The 26,684-nt window shown below is 40.2% G+C and overlaps 1 protein-coding gene across 1 annotated transcript in view; it reads right to left on the bottom strand.

Moving 5' to 3' along the window:
- The window catches only part of grm8a (glutamate receptor, metabotropic 8a), a 297,183-nt gene that overhangs the window by 8,200 nt on the left and 262,299 nt on the right, over window positions 1-26,684 (bottom strand). The window contains exon 11 of the mRNA XM_042511145.1: window positions 24,218-24,584. Within this exon, the coding sequence (XP_042367079.1) occupies window positions 24,218-24,584 (367 nt within the window). The remainder of the gene's footprint in view (window positions 1-24,217; window positions 24,585-26,684) is intronic.

Raw genomic sequence — 26,684 nt, 5'->3', positions numbered from 1 at the left:
AGTCAGATGCTGGTTTTGTGTTGTGGCACAGTGTCTGTATGTTCCACTGAGGAGCGACAGCTGAATTAAGTGGGACACCTGGTAAAATTCAGTAAAGCAGACCGGTCTGGTGTTTGACCTGAAATAAAACAGGTTTGAATATTTTCACACCAGCCCAACTCTACTCGCCATGACCTTAACCTGGCAACTATACCCAAGTCTTAACACACAAACAGGTATATAGGCATGTTGCATTCTGTATTTGTCAGTATACAGACCTACCTGAATTTCTACACACAGTATGTATAAACTTTAAGTGGTAATTACGCATACATTTGAACTTTTTCCCCCCAGTAGATGACTTGGATGAGTGCGTTGGCTATGGGGTAAAGCACTCTGCCCGTGGCTCCCCTGCAGGCTCAGATAGCAGTTTACACTCCACTGCTGACTTCACCTCAACCACAAGATCACACACAATTGCACACACATGCACGCAGAACGCTGCACCTACACAGGACAGAATTTTGTAGTTGTTTGAGACGGATCACCAATTAAGCAAGAGGAAGTAAAAGATCACGAGAGGGAGATGCAAGACAGAATTTGTGCATTCATTTGTACTTTGCCATGTTGTTTCTTCCTCACATTTCCTGCCAACAAATTGCACTCAATTGAATTGTACTGATACAGGGATCAGTGAGTGGCTGTATCAGAGAGGAACAGATGGAGAATGTTTTCAGTGGGGGAGAGAAACTGAGATAGTGGGAAAAAAAGATCCAAAGAGAGTTGTTTAAGAAAAGAGTGAAAATGGGATAACCTACAGAAAAAGGGACGGAATACATGACAGGAAAAGAAAGATTCCCTTAAGCTGTGAACTTGCTCTTATCAAAACAGCAGCAAGGCGACTGATAGCCGCTTCCATTACAACTAGCCTTTGGTCCAAAGTCGGGGCTTCCAGCTGTTATTTACACAAAGACACATACATGGATGCACCGAAGACTGAAACTATCCTCCACCTTGCAGTCTACAGCTGATATCTGCTAAAAATGTATCGGAAGAGCGCGCCGTTATCCCAAAAGTCACACTCAGAAAGTAGACGATTAGCTACAGATGGCTGCTCACAATGTGTTCCCTTAAGGTTTAAAACATTTACAGACGGAGGCTCTCCGGTCCGTGATAGAAAGAGATTCAGAAAGATTTTAACACCTGGGGAGAAAAAAAGGGACAGGATAACAAGAAAAAAAGAAAAAGAAGAAGAATGTACACTAGATTATGTGGACAAATACTTGGTTTAGTGTTGAGCTTACTTTTAGTCCTAAGGCTAAAGAAAGTGATGCTTTTGCTAAAGTGTTGGTCAAAGTCAGTGAGGAGAATGGCTCGAGTCGACTTAGCAGTGCTGTGCTGATAATGCAGGAGCATTTTTATTGTCCTCTCTGGGGCACTCATTTCATTTAGCATATATGAGAAAACAGCCCATCTAAGGATTTTTGGCTACGGGACACCTTGTTATTTTCCAATTAGTGCATAAAGGATAGGCCCACCGTTGTTCAGCCCAGACCTTATTACAGTGATAATTTCCATCATATAGAACTGCCGATAGCCCCAAACCCTCTGATAACTGTATTTATTTTTTCAGGAATCCTTATCTCATATTGAGCATATTTGTACAAAAATAATGTTCAGGTTACATCAAATGAACCATCAAAATGACCATAGATTATTGGTCCCCCTCAGACCCAGTGGACCGCTCCAGAGAGTCGGAGTCGCTCCGATGATCCCACACAACTCACAAACAGGTGGCTGTTTTGGAGGGTTGCCAGGGCAACAGTAGCACACGGCGGTGAGCTGAACGTCAGGTTCGTGCTCGGACAGAGGAGGAAGGGATGTATTCAGGTGTCAGTGAGGTGCATGATTCAAAAGTGCTCACATCTGTTTTAACTCTTTGACTGTTCAGTTCCTCATTAGATAATGTTATTAAATTTAGATATGGAGTATTCCTGGTACATTTTGTTCAACATGATTACGATTCCCGAAAACAATCATAACCTATGTTATTGTTTGACACTAAATAGAACATTGAAAAAACTCAAACATAGATTTCTGCCATTCATATCACTAGCATATTTTCTGGAGACCTCTGGAGGGGAAAAGTCTGTATCTGACCAGAGTGTGTAGGTGGAGTGTGTCTGATGAATCCATAGACTGTATAAAATGGATGTAGCCACCGTGACATCACCCAATTTAGCTGTCACCATCAGGGATTTTTGGAGCTAGATGTGAACATATTTGGATAACATGTTTCATTTGACTCTAATGCTAGTTACTAGCTTGGTTAGCACAGTGCATGTACAGCTATGGTTAACTGTGATAATGTTAATGCTAATTTCTTCTTGCAAAAACAGGCTAAAAAAACATTTAAAGAAAAAATTATGGGAAAAACAGAACATTCAACTCCGTTAGTCTAGATGTTACAAGTTAATTTAATGAGCTGAAAACACACTGAAATAACGACAGCTGAGCCTACACTCACTGTTAACAGACAGCGCACACCTAAAACATTAATATTAAACAGTTAAGATATATAAAAAGTCACCCGGTGCAATTGTCAATAATAGAGATGACCTTTAAAGACCAAACCTGTTCTTGTACCAGGCTGTAAAAAATGTTTATATCTGCTGTAGAGTTGGACATTTTAAAATGGGGGTCTATGGGGACCGACTCACTGATGGAGCCAGCCTCAAGTCATTGGAGGATCTGCAGATTTCTGACACTTGGACATTGGCTTCATTTTTCAGCCCCAGAGCTTGCTGCTTGGACAAACCTCTTGATGAAACTATGTGTTCTCCCACAATGTATTTCCTAATTACTCCAGCACATAGGCTATGCTATAGTTATTCAGTCATTTACTACATTTCTTAGTCAGGTTTCAAATTCACAGCCTGCTGATGTTTTTATCCACAGCAGAGACGAAAGGGTAAGAGGTTAGATTTGTAGATGAGGCCGCTCAGAGAAAGCAGGACCTATAGGCGTGAAGTCAACACATATTCTCGAGGGCAATATGAACATCATCTGTTCTGGCAGTGAACAACGTGGTTTAATATAAGTGGTTAATGCTGAATAGCTGTAAAGACCCAGGAGACATGGCTGATCCTTTGAGACCGGCAGCTTGATCGTCAGGCCACCCATCAATGAGTTAAGTGTGGAGAGTGCTGTCCTCTCTCTGCAGTAGATAGCTGAGGCATGACAGCTAACATTGAAAGCTATTCTGGGCTGGCTTGGCTGTACTTTAAATGACACCGTGAAATAGAGAGCACAGCATATGAACACAGAAGCCAATTAACTAATTAGGCCTATCTTGTGCAGACACTGCAATTTGCACTCGCTAATATACACAGAACGGAGAGGCAACATAACATTAACACATAAAGTTAAGACCTAAAGCATTTGTTGTATATGGGGGCCCCTAATCATCTCTAAATAACAGGGTGTTTTGCACTTTTCACCAGCACTTCTTTGCTTTGAAGAGCATCTACAGCCAAAAAAAGACATTATGTTATGATGTAGTTTATTCACAGCTTTTAAAAAAAGAAGAAAAAATTATGGTGCAGCAAAACGCACTTGAAGCAGTGTCATATATGTGGATGTACAGACAAGCATGTTGTCAGAAAACCAGAATCAGTTTCATGCAGAACTGTCCACACAAACACACACACACACACACACACACACACACACACACATACTGTCTTCCCATGCTTGATGAAATAAGAAACTAAAAACTCTAAGTCATTACACTGCCTCTCTGATTATTGCAACTCCTTTCATATGTACCACAGAGCGAGAAAAAGGCTGGTGAAATCAAAGAGCTCTGGCCAGCAACTTGGTCGACATAGCCAACAGCAGAGAAAGGGGCAGACAGACAGACGCAGAAAGAGAAGAAGAGGGAGAGACAGATGGTGTGAATATGAAAGACATTATGGTTAAGTGGGATACAGAATAAACAGGAGGAAGTAAGAAAGGAAGCGGGCAGACAACGAGGATTAAAAAAAAAAGGTTCTGGAGAACAATCATCGATTGAAATGAAGTGGAAGTTGACAAGAAAAAGGGAGATGGGGATGACAAAGCAGTGCAGAAGGACAGTGACTGAACTGCGGAACAAAGTCTTGCAGTACTCTTTGCCATGGGCATGTTGTCTGTGATACAATGAAAAGTTTCCCCCATGGGATACTTACACAGAAGCTCACGCATGTTCGAATTAACACTGCCACAAATTACACTGTGTTTAACCAGGCAACTAGGTTTTTGTTGTGTGTTGCCAAGTGACTGCTGCCTGTTTGGCAGTTGCTGTGCACAGTGTAGTATTATTGAGAAAGCTTTAAATCAAAACCACCTGTAGCATTTAATTGTTCATTAAAGAGTTGATGGATGTTGATGTTTTCCACACCTGGACTACTCTTCATTCACCATTGGTAATTGTGGCCCTATTTACACAGACATTGCACTATAAGACCTGCTATGAAGTCCCTCCTTCATGCCACCTTTACAGTTTTACACAGAACCAAAACACGGCGACATAATTGAGCTCCAATGTGAGATTTTAGATAGCATACTGGCATTGGGAAATCAAAAAAGACATGGCATTTAACACAACGGCATCTGCCTCAAGTGTGACAGTGTCAGCCGCACTTTTTAAACAATAACAATGGCATTAACTTGGCAATAGCAGCTATTAGCCATTGCTGTTATATGGTGGCTGGTCTCATCCTCTGCTCAGAGGATAAGCTGCTCCTGCTTTTTAAATCTCCTGCTGTGGGTCACACACACATAACTCTTTGTAAAAACATCATGCCACACATCATCCCATCAGGCTGGCTGTCCCGTTGATACAGAGGTCATTTCGGCACTGTTACTACCTCTGATGCCGGCCTAAATGTGTGACAACTCTGAACAGCCAGGCAGAATGATGGCATGGGATTCCTGCCAAGAGGAGGCAATGTAAAAGGGGGCTTGCAGCATTTGAACCTGCAATGTCACCCAGTCAACAAAGGAAGAATCTTTCTGCTCTTCTCTTTCTTTCTCCTGAGACCTCCTCAGAGGAGAGTCATCTCCTAGCAGGAGCTGCCAGCTCCCAGCTCTCAGGACATGTATGGACACACTGAAATCGTCTAAATTGCAGAACAGACTAAACAAGCTGGCTCCTTCAGCAGATACAAAGTTTGCCAGCTAATTTTTCAAGCAAAGCAGAACAAAGCCGAGTTAGCACCAAACTGCTACCTCTGTAATAGCAAGGCGTGACCAGCCTCCTCTGTATCATTGGAACACAGCACCCCAAAGACTGGAACCATAATTTCTCTAGGCGAGGCTCATTCTCAACGGACGACCGCCAGCTAACAAGCAGCACAACACTAGAAATCCCTGCAACCTTTGAGACCTCCTTTTACACATAGTCTTTGTACTGATGTCCCTGAGAGTAGCTAGTGACAGACACAGACACTGATAAAACCATATTCTCACAAATTAGAAATGATTGTAAAAAAAAAAGGATGGACGAAAGTGATTGTGCCATAGCAAAAGAACATGTGCCTTTCATTTGGACACTCGCACTGACTCGCTGTGCATTTGCTTTAAGATGAACTCATGTTCAACTCTGTGCTGCTCTCTCACGGAGATGTCTCGCCAGACGCCACTCCACTCTCCTTTTGTCTCCCAGCTCTCATTTGAAATAAATGACTGCTGGCTGCTTTGTTTCATGTTCCGAGTCAGTCAACGGTCAGAGAATAAAAAGACACTGGGAATAAGAAAATAGAGGGGTGAGAGAGCATTGTGCATGACATCTTTCATTTCCAACGACGTCTTGCATCTCTCCATTCTTATCATCCCCACATCTCTGCCCTTACTATCTCTAATGAGTGGTTGGCACTCCACACTGCACTCCAAACTATCTTGTATCTCACTCTGAAATGTCTTCCTGTCCTTTTTAATATCCCTCTCCACATCTTCCACTTTGTCTTTGAAAACTCTTTCTGATTTTATCATTTTGCTTCACCAACTTCCTTTCTCTGTTTGTCTACTGTCTTCTCCATTATTCTTTTTTCTCTCTCCATCTCAGCTTCATTTAACATGCTGCAGTCTGCACATGTTGATGGTGAGTTTAGATGTCCTTGATGGATGTCTGTTCTCACCGAACCTTCAAATTATCAAAGTGACTTTACAGGCAGCCCGAGGCTCTTACGCTAACTTTACACTGCCATTTAGTGTAAGAACCTCCTGTGTGTGTGTGTGTGTGTGTGTGTGTGTGTGTGTGTGTGTGTCTAATAGGCACCTCCTGTTTCTGTCCACTCACACCATGAGACTACTCATCATTTTAATCACCTGAGCCATGGGAGGGTGAGGCGATTTTATAATTATTTACTTATTTAAAAAATGGGAGCATGACCAGACCAGATCTTACTGTATGTGAGGGATTATAATCATGTTTGTTCTAGTTTTCTGATGATCAAATTGTTTTTTAATAGAGCAGTTTAAAAAACAGTGGGAAAATAAATGATAACTTTGGACCTTTTTTCTTTCACCCCAAAACTTGTAGATTATTAGTACTGTAGATCTGGCTTCCACCCCTGCACACCACTGCTGCTGTTTTTTCTTTCTGTTTTTTTCGGCGCTGCTCATCTCAGATTGACTGGTGAAAGAACAGTGTGCATTATGTTTGCTAGTATTAGTATTAGAGGAAACATCAGAGAGATTCAACAATACACGTTTGACCTTTAGTCAGATGAGGACTCTGTTGGGCATCAAAACTGGGACTAGCAGAAAAGGTGCACAGACATCGCCCCCTTTGGTAGAGAAATGTGAAAACACCGCTCTAGAGTCAAACTTTGCACAGATACAAGTCAGTGTTGAAAATGTCAGACATTTTAGGGGACAGATGAAAAACACATTTTTGAGGAAAAGAGGAAAAAAAAAATCAACTGTGGTATAATTACTAGCCCATATTCAAGGGTTGTAATTTGGATCTTTACTAACACAGTGTTCTGACATAATATGTATATTCCCAAACCATATGTATTTTATATTTTACATACCAGGTGGAATTTTGCAGCAAAGTCAATTCACTTTAATTGAATCTCTAGGAACAGTGGATTTGCTCAAAGTGCTGGGAAAAAAATGAATGCTAATAATAATTTTTCTGTGCAAAATTCAAATCCGTTGAGCTGTAACTCACAAATTTGTGCCATTTATCAATAGCAAATCTTAATGACACTGGAGATGTTTTAGGGAGCAGAGAGTCTAAAACAGCCATTCCTTAGTGGTGGGCCGCCATCCAAAAGTGCCATTTCGGCTTATTATTGCAATGTTTTATCTCTTTGTGTTTTTAGCCAACGTGTTATATACATTTTGTAAACTAAAAAATAAAATGTTTGGTAATTTATCTATGGACATTAAACTAATGACTCATACAAATCTGGACTCCGTGGCTGTAGAAGTTGGGAACCAGCTCAGTCCAGTTTTATTTAGTCTGTTTTTTATTTCCTTGTTACTTGTCCGCTGAATAACTTTGTAGGCAGTAAAATGTATCACCACTCATAGATCTCCACAGTCATAAGCTGCTTAGCAGTGTGGATTTATAAAGGACATCAGACTTCTAAAACCGGAAGTCTTTGAATTAAGCACCACCAGCTGTTAAATTTCATTATGTCCCAGTGGCTTTCCTCGAAAATACTGAAATAAGATAAGCCACCTTTTTTGTTCCACAATTTTAAAAAAGAAATGCATCAAATAACTGTTTCCAAAAACATTATCTGTAGGAGAGAACTCACAACTGAGTATCATGATAGTGATTAATTAGGACTTTCCTTTTTAATCCTTTGTAATAAAGAAGCATCAACTATCAGTTTTATCTTGATAAAGGACATCACAGAGGGAAGTGTATAAACTTTAAAAACAGAGCACACTTAAAATTGGTAGTGAGGAGAAATGTTCATAATTTTTGTGTCTCCTGAAAAAGCATGAGTTCATGGCCACAGCAGAAAGAAACAACTAGATAAAAGTTACACCAATCATTGTAAGTGTTCAATTCACAGCGCCAACTGCCACAGTTAAGAGGGGTATCATTTAGAAGCCCACTCTACTAAAAAAGAAAAAAAAATGATTAAAGGTGAGGGGGGTAGATGTTTTTTCTTCAATCCTTATGCATAAAAAGTTACTTTTGTAGCTTTTTAGTCTCTCCTTCTCTATATGCCTTTTACTCAGTGCTTGTTAAATCTCCCAAGTCGCACTTCTCCACACATCCATCACACACATTTTTTCACCAAGGTGCTGTGATGAAATACTCTTTAAAAAAAGCTCTGACACAGGATTCTGTGCCGTGATATTTTAACTTTGTGTCAGTGCGGCTTAATTGGGCCCAAGCGTGGCCACTGTTGTCCACAAGTGCCTCATTATCTTCTACAAAACAGCACTTAGAGACATTTTTCTCCCGCCATCTAATCCATACTGGTCTAAGGTCTGGATGTGTGTCATAAAAGAGCGTGCAGGGTATTTCATAAAGTAATGTTACATCTGTGTTTGCGCTGCCACAGCTTGTTAGTGTAGCCCTTATTGACTTGCAGATCTGTGTGAGGTTCGGCCAGCAGTCTAAAGTCAAACAAATTTTGAGTTGAGCATAAAGGTTTCTTAGTAATGCATACTGTGAGGGTGGCCCTGTTGTGAATAGCTTGCTCTCTCCTAACTGACATGACTGTGGCCCCACTGTGCACAGCTCCAGCCAATTAAAATGCCCAGCAAGGACTAACATGGAGCATCATCATTCAGCTGACTGCGTCCCAAGTTTCCAAAGCGGGGGAAAAAAAAAAAACCTGTCACACTATAATCATGTAAAACGGGGGTATCTGTGTGTCTGCTCTCCTATCATGGATGTTAAATGTTCTTATTTCTGCAGCTGATGTAATGCAGTCTTGACAGAAATTGGGCTGGAAATTATACAAAACCCTTTTCCAGCAATACTACAGAGTCACACTACATAGTCCCTACTCTCTTTTGTAATTCTAATGAAACGAATAAAAGAAAAAGAAATCAAGGTAATAAAATCATGACCTTTATTTGGTGGCTTTATTTAAGAGAACACTCATATTTCTCCACCTCTCTTAATTATGTTTTTGTTCAGAAGAGTCCTCTAACTCCTATCATTCAACCCTAATCCACCTTCCGGTGAAGGAAATGTCAGCAGTCCCCCTCACCTTACAAAGTCTCTTTCAGCATATTGTTGCCTTGATGGTTTCCTTGATGATTCAGAAATTGGTTTTCAGAGAAATAATTCGTGTGTGTAGTCACAGTGCCATGCTGATAATTGCTAATTGTGGAGAAAAAAAAGATTTAGTCATGGTAATTGAAACATGCAACGTTATTGTGAAGGCAACTATGAAACGCATATCAGCATCGGTTAATTTCTCCTTGACTGGAGATTGCATGGCAGTTAATCTTCCATTGCTTGTGCTTGAATTTAAGCCCAGTTGAGACCAAAGATCTGACACAAGACGAGTTGAAACATGCAACTACCTGCAATGCGCCCATTTTGCAACATTCAAAAAACCTGCCAGTTCACACCAAAGCGACAAGACAAGACAGTACATCATCTCTCTCGATACACTGAATTCTGAATTCTACATTTTTGGGCTTATTTTGCAACTGGAGATAATTTGTAGGATTGTAAAATATGAATGGGGATAGTGAAAATGACACACTCACTGCAGTTGCATTTTAGTAATGAGACAACAAAAACACAAACAAAACAGCCCTTCTAAGTGTATCAGTCTTATTTGACAATGGTACTCAAATGAGAGTGGTGGTCATTTGAATCACATTACACACATGCACGCATGTCTGCACGCATGTCTGCACGCACAAACTCACACACACACACACACACACACACATTGATGCTACTCTGATAGACACAAATACTGTTTGCAATCTCAGTATTAGTATACATATAAAATGAAACAAAAGTTTTCACAAACTTTTATATGTTTCATTTTGTTACTACAAAACATTGGACTCACAACACTTAATGAGGGACATTAAAATACCCCAGCAACATGAAAGTCTAATTCATTTGGAAGCTCTTTTGGTATAACTCTTTCTTGACCAGACTTTTTGTTCCTGATTCAGACCCGAGTGCTTGCCGACACTTTGAGTCTGACAGAGCTCCAAGACCGGCTAGCCAAGTATTTCCTTGTCATTGCCAGCAACTGGATGCCAGGTTATGGCATCTGTACAGCAACAGCTTGAAAGGCAACAAACTTTGGATTTCTCCTGGGATCTGCAGTGTGAGCAGCACGGCACTAATTAAATTGGGGCATCTACAATGGTTCCATTTATCAATTTTTCCAATGTTTTTAATTTTGCCTAAATTATCTCCGTCTTAGTTAATTAATACATCATTATTTTTTTTTTAATTATTGTGCCATTGCTCTTTATACTTAACAGTTTGTTCTGCTAATAGACACAAATCAGCTTTAAAAATGGAATATCGTAAAAAGTTAATAGACACGACAAAAACACTGTCTACACAACTTAATCAGTTACTGTGTCTGTATTGAAGCCTTGTATCATCTATTTTTTATATTTTTTGCTTTGTCATGCTGTCTCTACAGTCTGACATATGCAGGAATGAAGCAATGACAGCTGCAGTGGAGGTGTAAAATGACAAACAGAATAAACAATAGTATGTGTGATGTTTGTTTTTTTAGTGTTACAGAGATGTAAGGTTGATGGAGATGACTGTTGCTTTGGGCCTTGAAGGGGAATTTTGTGCAGAACTTTGGATTTATACAGTTCCTTGCCTGTCTCTATCGCTCCCCTGAGCTCAGTGTGTGTGCATGTTGGTGTACTTAAATGTATGTGTTTGAGAACGTAAAGCATGCGTGTGTGCATGCATACGTGGTGTGTGAGTGTGACTGCCAGCGTCTCTGTGTGAGGTCCCCCTTGGGCGTCCCTTCTTATCCTTCAACATTTCACTGCTTGATGTCAGGATCTGACACTTGCTGTCTGTCTCTCCTCATTTTCCACCAAACGACCAAATCCCACCAGAACCCTGCAAAAGACTGCAAAAGCAATTCCTTCAAAAATGAATTAAAGGGTATTTTTTTGCCACACACAGCCTGTTACAGATAATCACCTCAAGGATTGGTAAATTCTGTCAGAATAAAGACAACATGATGTCTAAATCTAGCAGAGGGTGGGAACATTGGTCAGTATTGTCTGAATGCAGTGAAGGTCATTAAGCCTGCCCCTTCATTTTAGTGAATGGGACATAGGCCAAACTAAAAACTCAAAGTACACGCCAAGTTATTTTTCCCAAAGATGGTTTCTATCACTAATGTTGCTTCTCATCACCCTGATGTTTGTTCAAGTGATTGTTTTTATGATCAGTTTGGTTTTAATGAGTTGCTCAATTCTACAAAAAAGGAGATTTTATGCCATGATTGACAGCTGTGACAGCCAATCCATGCTCCCACATTTAATGGGGCTGTTTGTGACTTGGTCAGACAGGTGTTTTGGCGGGAACTTACCCCACTGCGGATATCGCCCCTGCCCATACTCCAAATGACTCCAAATTACTTCACCAATGCAAGATGGCAGTTCCCATATCAGGGATATTTAGACTCACTTAAGCATAGAGGGAGTAGGTGGAGGCGCTTCGTCCATCTTTATATACAGTCTATGGATTAGATGGGTTCGTGTGTGAGTGGATGTTAAACTGTATTTGGGGGGGGGATCAGGACTGCATTGGAAACTGTGTACTTGTAAACTGTAATAAGGGGCGTTGTACAGTCGCTCCATCAATCATGTGATCACCATAATTACTGCAAACGCAAATCCAGCCAATCTGTACATAATTTTTAACAGCTTGAAATTTTATCTAACTTTCTGCAAAATGATTAAATTGAAAGAATGATGGTGAATTTTTAAAAGATGATCACATCTTTCCTGCTTCGGGAGCGGTACTCTGCCTGGGAGAATGCACACAACCTGATTTGCCTAATTCCGAGCAATTTGCCCCTTCAGGATGCATAAATCTTTATTGACTGTCTGCGCAGACTACAACCTATTGATCCCCACCAATTAAGAACTTTTATAACCATTCAACCAATTAGCTCGAGAGGATTTTGCATATTATTAAGAAACCCCAGTGTTTTACTCTTACGGGAACATCGTAGATATCATGGTAATGTGGACTGCTTCAAAAAAACACAGTGAAGGCAATCGATGTTCATGCAAATGTGTAAACGTATCTAGTTTTATAGATTTTATAGGGTCTGACACAAGCTGCAGCTGAATCATCCACTGGCCAGTCAAAGCACAAATGGAAATAAATCGAGTGTTACAATAAACCCTGCAGCGCGACCTGCCCAAGGCGCTCCTGTAGCATCGTGTTTGGGACAGCTGTGTGCATTATGTGTGTGTGACAGAGAGAGTCAGTTGTGCAGTTTAACTGCTCATGACCCCAGAGCTTTGGCCATCTGTCCGATTCTTAAACGATTCAGGCATTGCTCTGCTCCCCCCCTCCTCTTCATTCCACTTTCTTTCCATCTTTGTCTCTCTGTGTTTCAGTCTCAGTCTACCTCATCTTTGATCTACATTCATCTCTCTCTCTCTCAAATATTAGCTTGCCTCGCTGCCTCCATCTTTAGCGTTGGATGGTTTTGTAAATCTCCCCCTTCTTTGACTCTTTCTGTTTGCTAGTAGCGGTTGACGTTGCACTCACTCTGCACTCCCACACTCTGATTCATTCTTTCTTTGCTGCAGTTTTGTCTTGTATGTTCACTCTTGCTACCTTATTTTCTTTCCCTCTTACTCCCCTCCCTTCTTTCATCCTGTCTTTTTTTTATTTGTTTACATTGTCGTTGCCACCCTCTCACAGCCCCTTCTCTCTCATCGTGCCACTTCACTGTTTCTCTCCTCCTCTGTCTCTTCCAACCTCTTCAGATTAGTGTAGATTGATTACCGACGGTTACTCCCTGTAAGGATCTGGGCGGTCACCGGATCTCCACCGGGACCACAGTCACAGCCATAAATCTCTCTGATGACAGTGAGCCACGACAATGTGTGTGTATGTGTGAGTGCTGTGAGGAGCAGGGATGGATTTGTGTGTACCGTGGATGTGTGTTCTTAATGTACTCCTGAGGACCAAATGCAATCACTGAGAGACAAAAAATGAGAAATGTTACCCAAAGTGAGGCCGTTTGCCATTCTTCACTGCGTAAAAAGGGCTATTTTGAGTTCAGGACACTTGGGTCCTGCTCTGGTCTCAGGTTAGACAGCAGTGTGTGTGAATGACTGTGTGGGTGTGCGTATGAGAGGGATGGGGAATGTGTCAGAGAGATAATGTGAATGGGGAGGCCTTGAGAGACAAAGTGCATACGTCTGTATGAATAGCAGCTTCAGCTACTCAACCTGCGGATTCATACTGTTCAGAACATGCAGGTCTGTCCTTCCTTTACGACACTGAAGAATTCAGTCTGTTTGCCAGCTGCTGTACTGTAGAAAAAAAGACCGACCCCACCTTCACATGCAAAGAACATCAGAAACTTTTCAACATGCCATCCAAAGTATGGCTGCCTTTTCTCAAATGAGATGCTCACTGAGTCAAATGCAACCAATGTGCATCCGTTATGGATGCAGACACCTTGATATGCGCTGACCATAAAAATCAATCTGCCTTACACTCGCACTGACACAGACTCACTGGAGTCACATACATGCAAACCATTCTCTCATTACACTTCCAGGTATTCTTAGGTCAGGGTGATTCATAAAATGCTATGTAAATGCATGCATAGTTGTATTGCATATGTTGTATTAAATCCAAATTGATGTTTTTAAAACACGCACTCATTTTTTTTGCCAAAGTGTTGGTTTTACAATACCTCTTGCCATTTGCAATGACGAACTGTTTACATAGCTCACTGTCATTTTGTCAAACAAACAATACACAAGCCTATCAAAGGTTGGACAAAAACACGGATTTCCATAGAAGTTTAAACTTCAGGTATTTTACTTAAGTAAAAGCAGGAAAACAGCAGTCATAACAGTACAAAAATACTTTGTTACAAATAAAAATCCTGCATTCAAAATCTTAAGTAAGAAGGGAGTTACCCCATTTTTAAAAAATGAAGGTCATGCCTTGAGAACAGCCAGGCTTGTGCCTGCAAATCAGAGATTTAAAAGGTGCATGATCTCTCTCCTGTCATCTCCTTTTCTCCCCTACATGGGTATGCAAGCATAACTAGCTAAAAAATGTTTTTTTAAATCACTAAAATATCACTAAAAAATTTAAATCTGTGCAAGCAACTGGTGCACACATAATGACACAATCCCAAAAACACACAATAAAAAGACACACACACACACACAGGCATAAAGCACAGTGAGTGGGTTTGTGGGTAGCAGCAGGGTGGTTGATTCTTCCTCTGTTGGAAGCAGGAGATAACAAGCTGACCATATTTAAGACATCTGGAGAACAGGAGAGGTGGCACATGGGGAGAAAGAAAGAAGAGAGGTATAGATAAAGAGAAAAGACAAAAAAAGAAAGATTGTCTTCTGCCCGTAGTGTCAGGAAAAAGGACTGATGAGGCAGACACAGAGAGAGAGAGCTGGAGAGAGGATGTACCCTGTGGTTAGGGCTAGAGAGAGGCAGAGAGAAGCACACATTCACATGTCCACACACCACACACACACACACACAACCTTTCCTATTTCTGCAGGGTGCGGCAGAAGCTGTTTGGAGCCGACAGCCTCTGCATGATAGCATGACCTATTTCAAAACAATACTTCCCTTGTTGGTGATGGTTAAGAATCTCCCTCTCGCTCATTTTTTGATTTCTCTCTCACATTCTTATTCCGCTTCTCACTGTCTTCCCTGCATGTCCCCATCTCTCGCTGCAACTTTCCCTTTCAATTCTCGTCTCTCTCTCTCTTTGTGTTTCTCTTGCTCTCTTTCTCTGCCCGCTGTGACTCAGAGCCATGCTGAGCATTCAGAGGAGAGGAGTGTGAGGGACATGACGTGAGCAATGGAGGAATGAGAGGAGGGGTGTTAAGACGGGGAGAATGGGAGCATACGAGAGGAGGCTGTGGACTGAACACATTTAAGTACACGAGAGGGGACGAGAAGCAAGTGACAGTGAGTGGGTGAGGATGGAAAATGAGAATGTGGCAGAATCTCAAGTCTCCATTTGTCAGAAGATGTACCACATGAAGTAATTTTAAATGTACTGAGAGGGTCTAACAAGACTATTATGCCTACATGTTGCAGAATATATATATATATATTTATATATTCATTCAAACTAAAAGCTATGACAGAAATGTTGGATTTCATTAGGTAAAGGACGATGCATTATATCCTTTATTGCATGAGCACAGGCTGTACCTTCTAACAGACTCAATAAGCTTCATCTAACTTGACCGATGACTGTGATGATCTCACAAGTGTTTAGGGCTGAAGAAGAATACAAACTGTCCTTATATGTGGATGATCTCCTGCTCTATATTCTTAAACCACCGAGATCTCTGTCATGCTTTCAATATACTTAACCGCTTTGGACAAATTTATGGCTAAAAAGTAACCTGGAGCAATATCACTTTTCTTGCCTTCACACATATTTAAACCTTTGAACCTTGAGCAAAATGTTGCAATTTCTTTGGAGCAACTTGATGAGAAATGAGAGAAATAAACAGATTTATAACATTATTTTCAGGAACCTATGGACAATTGTCTAGGGGAAAAGAAAAAAAACTAGAGAAAAACTATTTTTATAATAATCATAATTACATATTTAAAATTATGTTGCAGATGTATTATTTTTAAGCACATTTCCATGTCATTTCCTTGTTACTTTTTTAAAACTTATTATTATTATTATTTTTTTTTTTACTAATGTTCAAGTAATTTTCTGATACGTTTTTATAATTTCTTGCTAATTTTTGGGTTAATTTTTTGTTGCTCAATTTCCTTCTTCTCATTTTTGAAAAAACAAAATCAAGCCAACGTGCAAGGGTTGCAAAGGGTTAAAGCTTTACAAAAGTGAGATGCTTCTTATAAATACCATAGCCAAGACTGTTTCTTTTCAAAACTTTGGCATGGGGTTAACATCTGAATATATCACTTACTTAGGGGTCAGTATTCCACAATTACATAATAACTCTTGGACCTGAATTTTACTGCCTTCTTTAAGTCAGTCAAGAAAGATTATCAAAAATGGAGAGCACTATCTTTGTCCCCGGCAGGCCGAATCAACACCATTAAAATGATTTTTTTTAACCAAAATTTGTTTATTTGTTTCAATGTGTTCCAATATTGTTCATAGTAATAAACCTCAGAGAATTCATAAGCCTTTTGGCAGAGACCAAGGCAACCAGGGGGAGTGGCATTGTCTAACTTTTAATATTACTATTGGGTAGCTAATATTCGTTACATGTTATTTTGGAAAACTACGCTAGATCAACAGAAATCATCCTGATTGGACACTGAAGCCTGATTTTGCAAAATGTCTTCACCACCAGCTCACCTGATATACAACACACTGGTGAAAATCTCTTCATATAAAAATAACCCATCACTTAAAAAATCCCTAAGGATCTGAGTTTAGGAAGAACTTTGGACTTTTACCAATGTCCCTCTCAGCACTGATTGATCAAAATCCTTCTTTTCCTCCATCATTGAACTCTCCTTTTAAACAAAGACTATCAACAATTTTGGGGATCTGATGATCTCACTATATCGCCTGGAAACAGCCCTTCGGCCAGTCCATGCAGGCTTTTACAGTTTGTACAAACTTGACCACTGGAGAGATGAGTAGATGCCATATCAACTCCTCAAAGGCTAAATAAAAAGTTGAGCATCAAAGTTCAGTCTTGACCTTAACTGAAGGTCAGCTCACAAGCTTTCAACCTCTCCACGCTGCACTGAGCACAAACCATGTTACACCTTCAGATCTCTGCTGGTACACCCTAAAGACACGACCCCCCTGGAGAGGTAAACTGGAGTTGTGTGTGATGACATCACATGCCACAACTCTAAGGAGAACTGCACTGGTGAAATAACCCTGAACAAGACACTGATTCAACACTAGGAACAGACAACATCAGCTGTCTGTGAACACCAGAACAAAAGCGATCACAGTACTACAAAAAAAGAGGAACTTATAACCAAAAAAACTGTGGTGTAAAAGATCCAGGTCCAGGCACTCAGGATGGTTAGAAAAGCATAAAAGGCCTTTGATTCATAGGGCTAGAAACATTAAAAATACACCAACGTGTATCGACTTGCCCTTTCTTTAGGGTGTAGTGACACACTGAGACAAAGAGAGTGATTCTAGTTGCACACAGCTGTGGCGATGACATTGCCTTTGTGCAAGGGGGGCATGCTCTACAAGGTGAGCTCCTGGGTGCCCTGAAATTAATATTATCAAATATTTCATGTTAAATATTTTTTCAACAGCAAATTATATATTTGAGCTTCTGCTGGTGTTGACGTACTCGATATTGGTCTTAGTCCCAAGGCAAGTTTTTGGAGGTCTCTTTGTGGCCTTGAACATTGTTTCCTCTGTGTTGTCACTGTCACAGATAAATAGGGCTCAAGATTTTATTTCGAGACCCGTCAAGAACCCAACTGCGAGGACACCTCTAGTCTGCCTGTGCAAAATAAAAGTTTGGTAAAAAGATGGCTAAACTGATTTTGACCCCTTAGTGTTTTGTTTTGTTTTTTGTATTTGCTGTATTTGCTTAAAGGAAAAAAAAGGAAAATCTTGTTGAATAAAATTCACCTCTGTAATGCCTTTTGATTATTTTATCAAGACATTTGTCATGCTACACACAGTGCATACACACATATACACAGAATAGGGATTAAATAGGTGAATGAAGAGGAATCTTCATTTGTTTTATGTGATTATGGTTCTTTCAGACCAACGTAAGGATTGCCTGCATGCTCCACATTTATCCGTAGTTTGTCCTACAGTGTGGAACTTGCACTGCTCTAGTCTCAGTCTTGACTCGGTCTTGAACAGCCTTGGCCTTGGTCTTGACTTGGACTATACCTGTCAAAGTCTTGGTCTTATCTCTGTCTCATTATCTGCTGGTCTTGGTCATGACTTGGGCTCGGTTTAGGTGGTTCTGAACTCAGCACTGGCTCCCACACTTAACTTTAGCTTATCATCACTCACTGTTATTCCTATTTACTTTATCCAACGGTTATTTTGACTGTCTGCTAGTGTTGGGCGATGGGACGAATATACTGGCTATCTTGACTGACTACAGCACTAGTTGTTTTCCTTTTTGGGCCATTGCGTGCAACCAGCATGAATATATTGGCAATCGGCTATTGTTGGGCTCACATTTTCTGGTTGCAGAGTTTTAATATATCAGCCAACCCTGCCATCTGCCATCCAATCCACCACTGGGCAATCTAAAGAGACAATGTACTTTGGGAGTAAACTATATCTTGTAAGCTCCTGTCTCATACTCACAAAATTCTTTCTAATCTAGTATACAACTGGGCATGTCTTGCGTACACAAAATCCAAATAACATGCAACAGGAAGGCACTACACCATCAATTTTACATCAGAATGAATACTATGTTAATTTACGATTTCTAACACAGTGATCATCAGTAGCTGTGTGATTGTATAGTGAAGTATCGGTCGAACACATATGAAAACAATTGATTTGATATCTATATTTGGGTTCCTGACACTACTGACAAATGATGAAGCAAGGCATGATGGCCACTAAATGACAAAGTTAATCATCATATGAGTCATGTTTTCATTTAACCTCCAACTAACTTCATTGAAGCCCCATCCCCAACCGCCCATTCGGAAAGCAAACCTATGCCCTTGGTAGAGCTCTCCTCATTAAAGCTCCATCAGCGAGTCACATCATTACCTGTTTATTCCTTTCACTCGTCTCTCTCCTCCCTCTCTTCTGCTCTCTCTGTGAGCCAGCCAGCTGCCACACACTCCAGAGGATATTCCAATTAGAAACAACATACACAGACACACAAATGTGCACTGGTGGATATTCCAATTAAATACAACACACAACCAGGCAAACACACTCAAACGCCAATGCACAAGAAGTCGCTGGTGGACATTCTAATTAGCTGAACAAACATGGCACGGGTGCTGCTCAGACCAACCGGTAAGACGGGATGCTTCAGCACGTCAGATAACATACACTCACACATTCAAGTACACACACAGATTACCCTTATAAACACATACAAACACACGCAAATGACTTTTGCAGTCACTTGAACACACCCTAAAGGTGCCATTATACATCAATACCTGCAAACATAGAACACCTGTTTGAAACTGATGACTGGATTAAAGCGTCTGTCTGGGGAAAGTGAATCTGTAATGTTTCCATTATTAGGTTATAGGGCTTGGCGATATGACAGTATATAGCATGCGATGATAAAAATTAGTCCACCGGTGGAGAACTGGCACTATCATTTCTACTGTGGGAGCTTTATGGGGCAGTACATGTAGTCGGACTGGGCATAATGGAGAAAATCAAATATCATTTTTTTTAATCAAATCCTTGGATATTAATATTACTTTAATAGGGCTGCCCATTGGTGCGTTCATAAAATAATTTCACAATGAGATTTTTGATAAATAATCTCAAGGATTATGGATATAATAACTGAGTGGGTAAAGGTAAAAGCTGATGATAGAACAGCTTGAACGTCTGGTAAATTCTGAAAATTACATAATGCAGCCTTTAAAACCAGGAAAAGTGTCCTTTTCAATTAAAACTTGCAGAAATAATTCAAAGGAGTTCCATTTGGCCAAAAGAAGTCACTTCAAATTATTATGTTGAGTTTACTTAAAATAAAATACAAAAATGTCTTTGCTGACCAAAAACTGATATAAAGAAAAGCGTTAAAGAAATTTAAAAGGAAAAGGGTCAGAAAAAGTTAAAGTTCAGCAAAGCTCTGATGAGTGGTTGCGGCTCCTCTTATAAAATTGAAGAAGAAAAAAAAGTGCAGACGAGAATACACAAGAAGCGCCGCGGTGAAAGGGAAAGTAGAAAGAAGCTCAGAGCTGAGGGCATAAGTTTTATCTTATGGATTTTGGGTCGCGAATTGGAGGCGGGGTAGCGAACTTTACGCGCTGATGAGAGGGGAGGGAGAGGGAAGGAGATCATCATTTAATCATTTAATCTTGTTGGCCCTTCTCAAATTCTTGGTAGAAATGTGTCTCCAGTCCTCTATACCAACTTAAGTCCCTGTGTCAAAGAAAGGTGATGGACAACTGTTCTTGCATCTCTGATGCATTTGGATGTCTTAACATCCTGTTGTGAACTAGATGAGACGCCCAAAAACATCCATCTCTCATGGCATCTTGAGCTGGAACATGTCAAAGCCTGACACTTTTTGTGACTTGAAAGCAGAATCTGTTTGCAGATGTCCACTGGGGAGTCTCAACAAAGTAAATAAAGAACCCTCTTTTAAATTCTCTGGGTTCATAAAACAGTCTCTCTTGACATGCCCTTCACTAATACAGTTTAAGTTCAGCTGTGGAGTTTTTCCGAGGGAAAATGAAAAGACTACGCCAAGGCAGTCCACTACACCATGATATAAAATAACACATAATGTAGAGGATTCTGACCATATCATCCATACAAAATATGTAATAATTGTAATTAAACTTGTGAGATTCTGTTTGCGTAAATGTGGTGAGATGAAAAGACAGACAGACAGAAAGAAACCTCATTGATTTCCTTAAAACTTTCTGCATCAATAACTACTCCTAAACTCCCTGTCTTCTTGAGGAGGGAAAAGAATGAGAGGGAGCAAAGTAAAAACACTGTGAAACATCCAGCAAGAGCATGATTTCCCTGATGTGTGATTAGACTGGATCACTTTGATGCCAGCTTTTTGCCATGCGACAGAGGCGGGCACCCGCCTTGAAAGGAAAATGGGCTGAGACGCAAGGAAATGGAGAAATGAAAATTGCCAGACTGACACTCTAAAATAGGGAGAGACTATAAGAGGCAACTCTTTTATTGGCGAAGCGGAAGGGAAGACTTGAACCTTCAATGGACACAAAGGTATTTGCCGTTTGTGTAGAAGAGGATAACACAGTCGGACAGACATTTGAGAGATGGACTCAGAGGCACTCTCGAGGACACACTTTGTTTCAGAGCTGTGCATTGATTTGATTCATTGCTTCATGAAAAGAGGTTTCTGATTTGTATCTCTGCAGTCTATGTGTGTGTTTATGTGGTTATTATGTGAATGACACAGTGCTATCTACACATTACTGCCATGCCTATATGTCTTACCTATGTGGTTTACTGCTTATCTATCTGCTCTATGTGTGCATTTAAAGTATACCAAGGTTTAGCATTGTGAAGACATCTGCGATCAATGACATGCTTTGAATGTCAATGAAAGTGTTTTATTGTAAAATCCAGAACAGATGCACTATCAAGTAATTGAATCAATAAACCGCATAGAAGTAGACACAGTGGTTTACTGTGTGTGTGTACTATATGGTTTTGAATCAGAATGGCAATTTGAGTGTATGGATGTTTGTGCCTTCACCATCTGATTTTAAATGATAAGGGGAAAGGACACCTCTTACAGGCTGTCACACGACTAGTCAATCATTTATTGTTTTCCTGAGGCAATGGCTTCCAACCTCTTTTTGGTTACAGCCCCTTCTAGATGGCTACTTGTGTTTCCTGATCACAGGTTATGGCCCGAACGTGAACACAGCAATAAGCAGTTAAACCAAAAAGTGATTTTCCCCTCTTGGATAATTTAATCTGAAGGACTTTTAGAGGCCCAGAGAGGTAAAAACATCAAGCATTTCCACATAAAAAGCATCAAAAAAGCATTTTTTTTCCCCTTTCTTATTATTTTGTGACCACTAGGATCTATCTCGGGACTCTTTGGTTGGGTCCTTGAGTTTTCCATAACTGCCAGCTGTCGTCTGGATGGCTGGACTTTAAAACATTTCTTATTGTTTCAAGTCATGTTGTTGTCATTGTTTAGATCTTTATCATTTCTTAATACATCTTTTAACCAGATGAAATATTTTAGTTATTGGAGACCTGGACCTTATGTTATCAGAGTAACAAGCTAAGTAAATGTTAGCGGCAGCTTGGTTTACAGTCACCCTGAATCTCTCCAGATGTCTGTGTCAACCAAATAGTGTCAGACGATTTTCAACGTGAAACTGCTTTATTTAGCATTTTAATTACTGGGTCTGATTGCTTCGGACCTCTGCGTATAACTAGGATCATGGTAAAAAACTGATGAATGATGAGAGGATCCTAATCTGAACACAACCTGGGCACCCAGAAACAAGCTCAGCTAATGTTAACAGCAGCTCCTCCTGACATCAGGTCACCAACAAGTGTTGAAGAAACACTGATTTTTAACATGGAACAGCTGGATTTTGTATACACGTTTATGTGGAAAACACATGTTCCAGGTTTGGCTCCACGGTTCTCACACATTTTCATGGACAAAATTTTCAATATACATTTTTTTCCTTGCCCCACTTGCCCAGATTTTTGCCCAGAACACATGAGATTAAACTTCTCTTCACATTTTCTTCTTCACATGGTAAATAAAATATAGCACACTGATGTATATTAGATATTAGTATATTACATGGAAGGTTTTGCATGGAAGTTCACTATTTCATTGTTCACATCAAATTTCCATGACTTTTCCAAAATGTTCAATGATTTTAACTAATTCCATGACTTTCACAGGCCTGGAAAATGTGATACATATCCATGCACTGAATTCAGGTGAAAAAGAACCCTATTTTGAGTCTTATTTTGATGCAAAGATGTGTTAATTAGCAGAAATGTAGCAGGGTGTGAAAGTGAGAGTGGTGCTCTGTTGATTTAACTCTGGGTTAAATGTTTGGGTGCAGTTTTATTTATTTGTGGAAGATGCACTGTGAATGAGGACCAGCCTTTTTTTTATGCAAAAATGTGTCAATTATTAGGAATGTACAGTACAGTAAAAGTGGTGCTCTGTTTTTTTAAATGTAAAATTGCAATAAAATATTTTGTGAATAATGAGTATTGATCTCAGTATTGATCAGAATAATTGAGATTGAAATTCTGGCCACAATGGCTCAGCCCTAACATATGGCTGTGCTAAACACAGTAGATAACTCTATGTACAAGCTGAAAACGTATAACTTGAAATATCCAATAAAAAGCAACAAACATGCATCCACAATGAAACCATCATTCAGTACGTGAAACCTTAGCCCCGTAAAGGCTGCCTACACACACACACACACATTCACCTTGTGAAAGAAACATCTCACTCACATCATATAGCACATCAATAATTGACTAAAGGTATGAGGAATAAGCTCTACAGTACAACCCTCTAAAAGCCCTGACCACGGCATGGATCCAGTCAATCAGTCAGACAGAAAATCCTCTTGTACTCGCGGGGGATTGTCAGGAGATTTTGGACTCTAAGCCATTAGTATAGCTACAATTGAAAAACATATCTATTATTCTGTGCCAAGAGATGCAGTTTTGATCTCCAAAAGGTTGTCTAGGGAAGAGAGGAAGCAGATTTTTCTTTTTTTTGCCAAAGCATTGCATGGAAATGTGATTTCAAAACTTAATACTGCAAAATGGGCTCAGGAGAGCTTGTCATGCTCACAGAAAGCCCTTAAACCACACCATCACAACACACCTGTCAGTGAATTGTCATCTTATAAAAGATAATTCACACAAATATACATTAATATCACAAAATAATCTAAATCCATTGCACCCTTCACTAGTCAAATCCTACACACAGACACACACACACACACACACACACACACACACACACACACACACACACACACACACCAATTCAGCCTGCAGTCATCTTTTCTGTAGACTGTGGTGTCTCAAAGAAAATTGCTTTAAATCCCAAACAGGTCATATACAGGGTAATCCAACAGATAAATGCACACAGCAGCAGATAGACACACACACACACACACACACTGTGATTTCATCCTCTTTGCAGACTTAAAAAGCCCAAAGATGATGGGGATGAAGTAAAGACATCGGCGATATGCTCACACTCTCTGTAGACTGTAACTCATATAGAAAATGTTCAAAACAGCAGTAAAAGTGAACAGGTTAGGTACGTACCAGGAAAAAAATAACATAAAACTCACACTTACCCTCTCTGCCGACTGTGACGTGCCAAAGAAGATGGGTATGAACGCCAGCCAGATGATGCAGGTGGTGTACATGGTAAATCCGATGGGCTTGGCCTCGTTGAAGGTCTCGGGCACACCTCGCGTCTTGATGGCGTAAACTGTGCACGTCACCATCAGCAGGATGGAGTAGCCCAGGGAGCAGATGAGGGACAGGTCCGAGATGTCGCACTTGAGGACGCCACGAGCCGACATGGGATCCTGGGTCCGTTGCTCGCCGTAGTCCACGACTGTGTGGGGAGGGTCCACCGCGAACCAGACGAAGACCCCCAGCAGCTGGACTGAGATGAGTGAGAAGGTGATGACGAGCTGGGAGGCGGGAGAGATGAACCTGGGGAGGAGAGGGTTACTGGTATAAGGAGGTGGTGCAGTAAGGGAGTAACGCTGCCAGAGCTTAAGGTTTAAAAGGATATTTCACCCTCTGAATAATCATTTGTATATCAATTACATACCTGTGCTCTGCTGAATTCTTGAAGTAAATTTTAGTTTTCTCGCATGCCTCCAGGGTAAACAAATAGTCCAAAACAAAGAAAATTCTTGATAATTTGAAGTCATAGGGCTCTGTGTTTAACAACAGCAAAAACATAGCAAAACATCTGTTGACAAACTCATACAATCCGTGCAACGTAATCTAAATCTGATTCATTAAGTCATATGCTCAGTGCTTGTGTTGTTGTGTGACTTTGGTGTTTTTAAGAGTTAGTTCTATTTCACCAAAGTTACAAGACAACACAAGAACAATTACACACAATAACACAAACAAACTAACTGATCGAGACAGCAGTAGACCAGCAGCTCCCATGTTCAGCGAGGTAAAATTACTAATTTTGTCGGTGGAGACTGGCTTAGAAGTGAGCATAGATGAGATTTACTTTAACTTCACTTACCTGTCAGAAAGAGCTGCCTGTTTTGGGAAGTTCTGAGGATAATTAGACTTGTTTTGGTTCTACTGCATGAGTTGGGAGAGATCTCTCTGACCCATATGACTTCAATTCATCAATAATTTGTTTTTGGATTGTTTTTTCACTGGAGGCATACTAGAAAAGGTTTTCGTCATGAATTCAATGGAACAAGGGGTGAGTATTTTTATTTACAAATAGTCATCTGGGGAGTTGAAGTACACCTTAAAAACTGACTTGGGTAACCCGTACTAGAAAGTTTGTGCTCACAGAAATATGTGTGCTTGAAAAATGTATTATTAGGGCTGTCACCGTTAACTTGTTTATCACAATGCGAGGTTTATACATAACGCGTTTTTTTCTTCCTTTTTTTTCATTGCATTAATCATCAGCTGACATTTCTGTCCTTAAGAGACTGCACCAAGCTGAGTTTTTAGCTGGAGAGAAGATACTGGTACAAGAAGACCTAAAGTCCTAAAATCCAGCAGAACAATGTCACGCTAGCTTCTCAGAAAGGGGGCTAAATAAGGCTCCAACGTAAATTTTGACAATGGAAAAACAGCATGGCCATTTCACAGTGGTCCCATGATCCCTGACATCAGGATATCTAAATGAAAATGGGTTCTGTGGGTACCCATGAGTGTCCCCTTTAGAGACAGGCCCACTTTATGCTAGTCTCATGCAGTTTTTTTGCTGCCATTTGATTCCTAATCAAGACAATCTGGTAAGAATTGCTTTACCATGTCATTATGGACTTCGTAAGAGTTTTGTAATGCAAATAATGGAACTGAAAACGCCTGATTAAAAAATGTGATTAATCATTAATCATTAATTTTTCAATACAGCCTTTAAGAAACACATTTTTAAAACCTTCTTCACCATCAACCTGTCAGGACAGTTTTTCATAGTATCTAAACAAGTTTTCTCTTCGACAGACACAATACTTTACATTCCTATGCATGAAGCCACACACTCGCACAAAACCCACACCAAGTGTTGGAGGGAGATCAGGGAAAAGGTAATGATGCGATTTGGGACAATAATGGAAAACATGGGCAGTGAGGAGCAGCCTTACATTCAGCACTGAAAAAAGAAAATGTGACAATCATCTAAGATGCCAGAGAGACAAAAATAGGGAACAAATAATAACCCAAAACAAAAAGCTACATTTTCACTCACACCTGTAGAGAAGAAACAACCTGCTCCTTCAAGCTGCCGGGCTCAAAGGATTGCTCCGTGCCTGGCTACCTGGAGGCACAACACACACTGCAAAGAGCCAGAAATCCTCTCTGTAGAAAATCTCTGTATGTTAACTGCCTCATTTTGCACCTCATATTGCATTAACCTCCATTTTTTTCAGTTTTTGCCCAGTGTATTTACTGTAATTTGCTTGTTTGCCTTCGTATTTAACAATAAGAGCAAAAAACAAATAAAAAACAACTAACTAATTAGTCAAGTCTTTCCCGGAATTTGGAAAATCCTAATTTACATAAAAAATTATTTATATGTATGAGTAATAGCAGTACTATAAC

The sequence above is a fragment of the Plectropomus leopardus genome, chromosome 22 (genome assembly GCF_008729295.1).
Source record: "Plectropomus leopardus isolate mb chromosome 22, YSFRI_Pleo_2.0, whole genome shotgun sequence".
In the NCBI taxonomy this organism is placed as follows: Eukaryota; Metazoa; Chordata; class Actinopteri; order Perciformes; family Serranidae; genus Plectropomus; species Plectropomus leopardus.
This window is presented reverse-complemented; position numbering and strand designations above follow the sequence as displayed.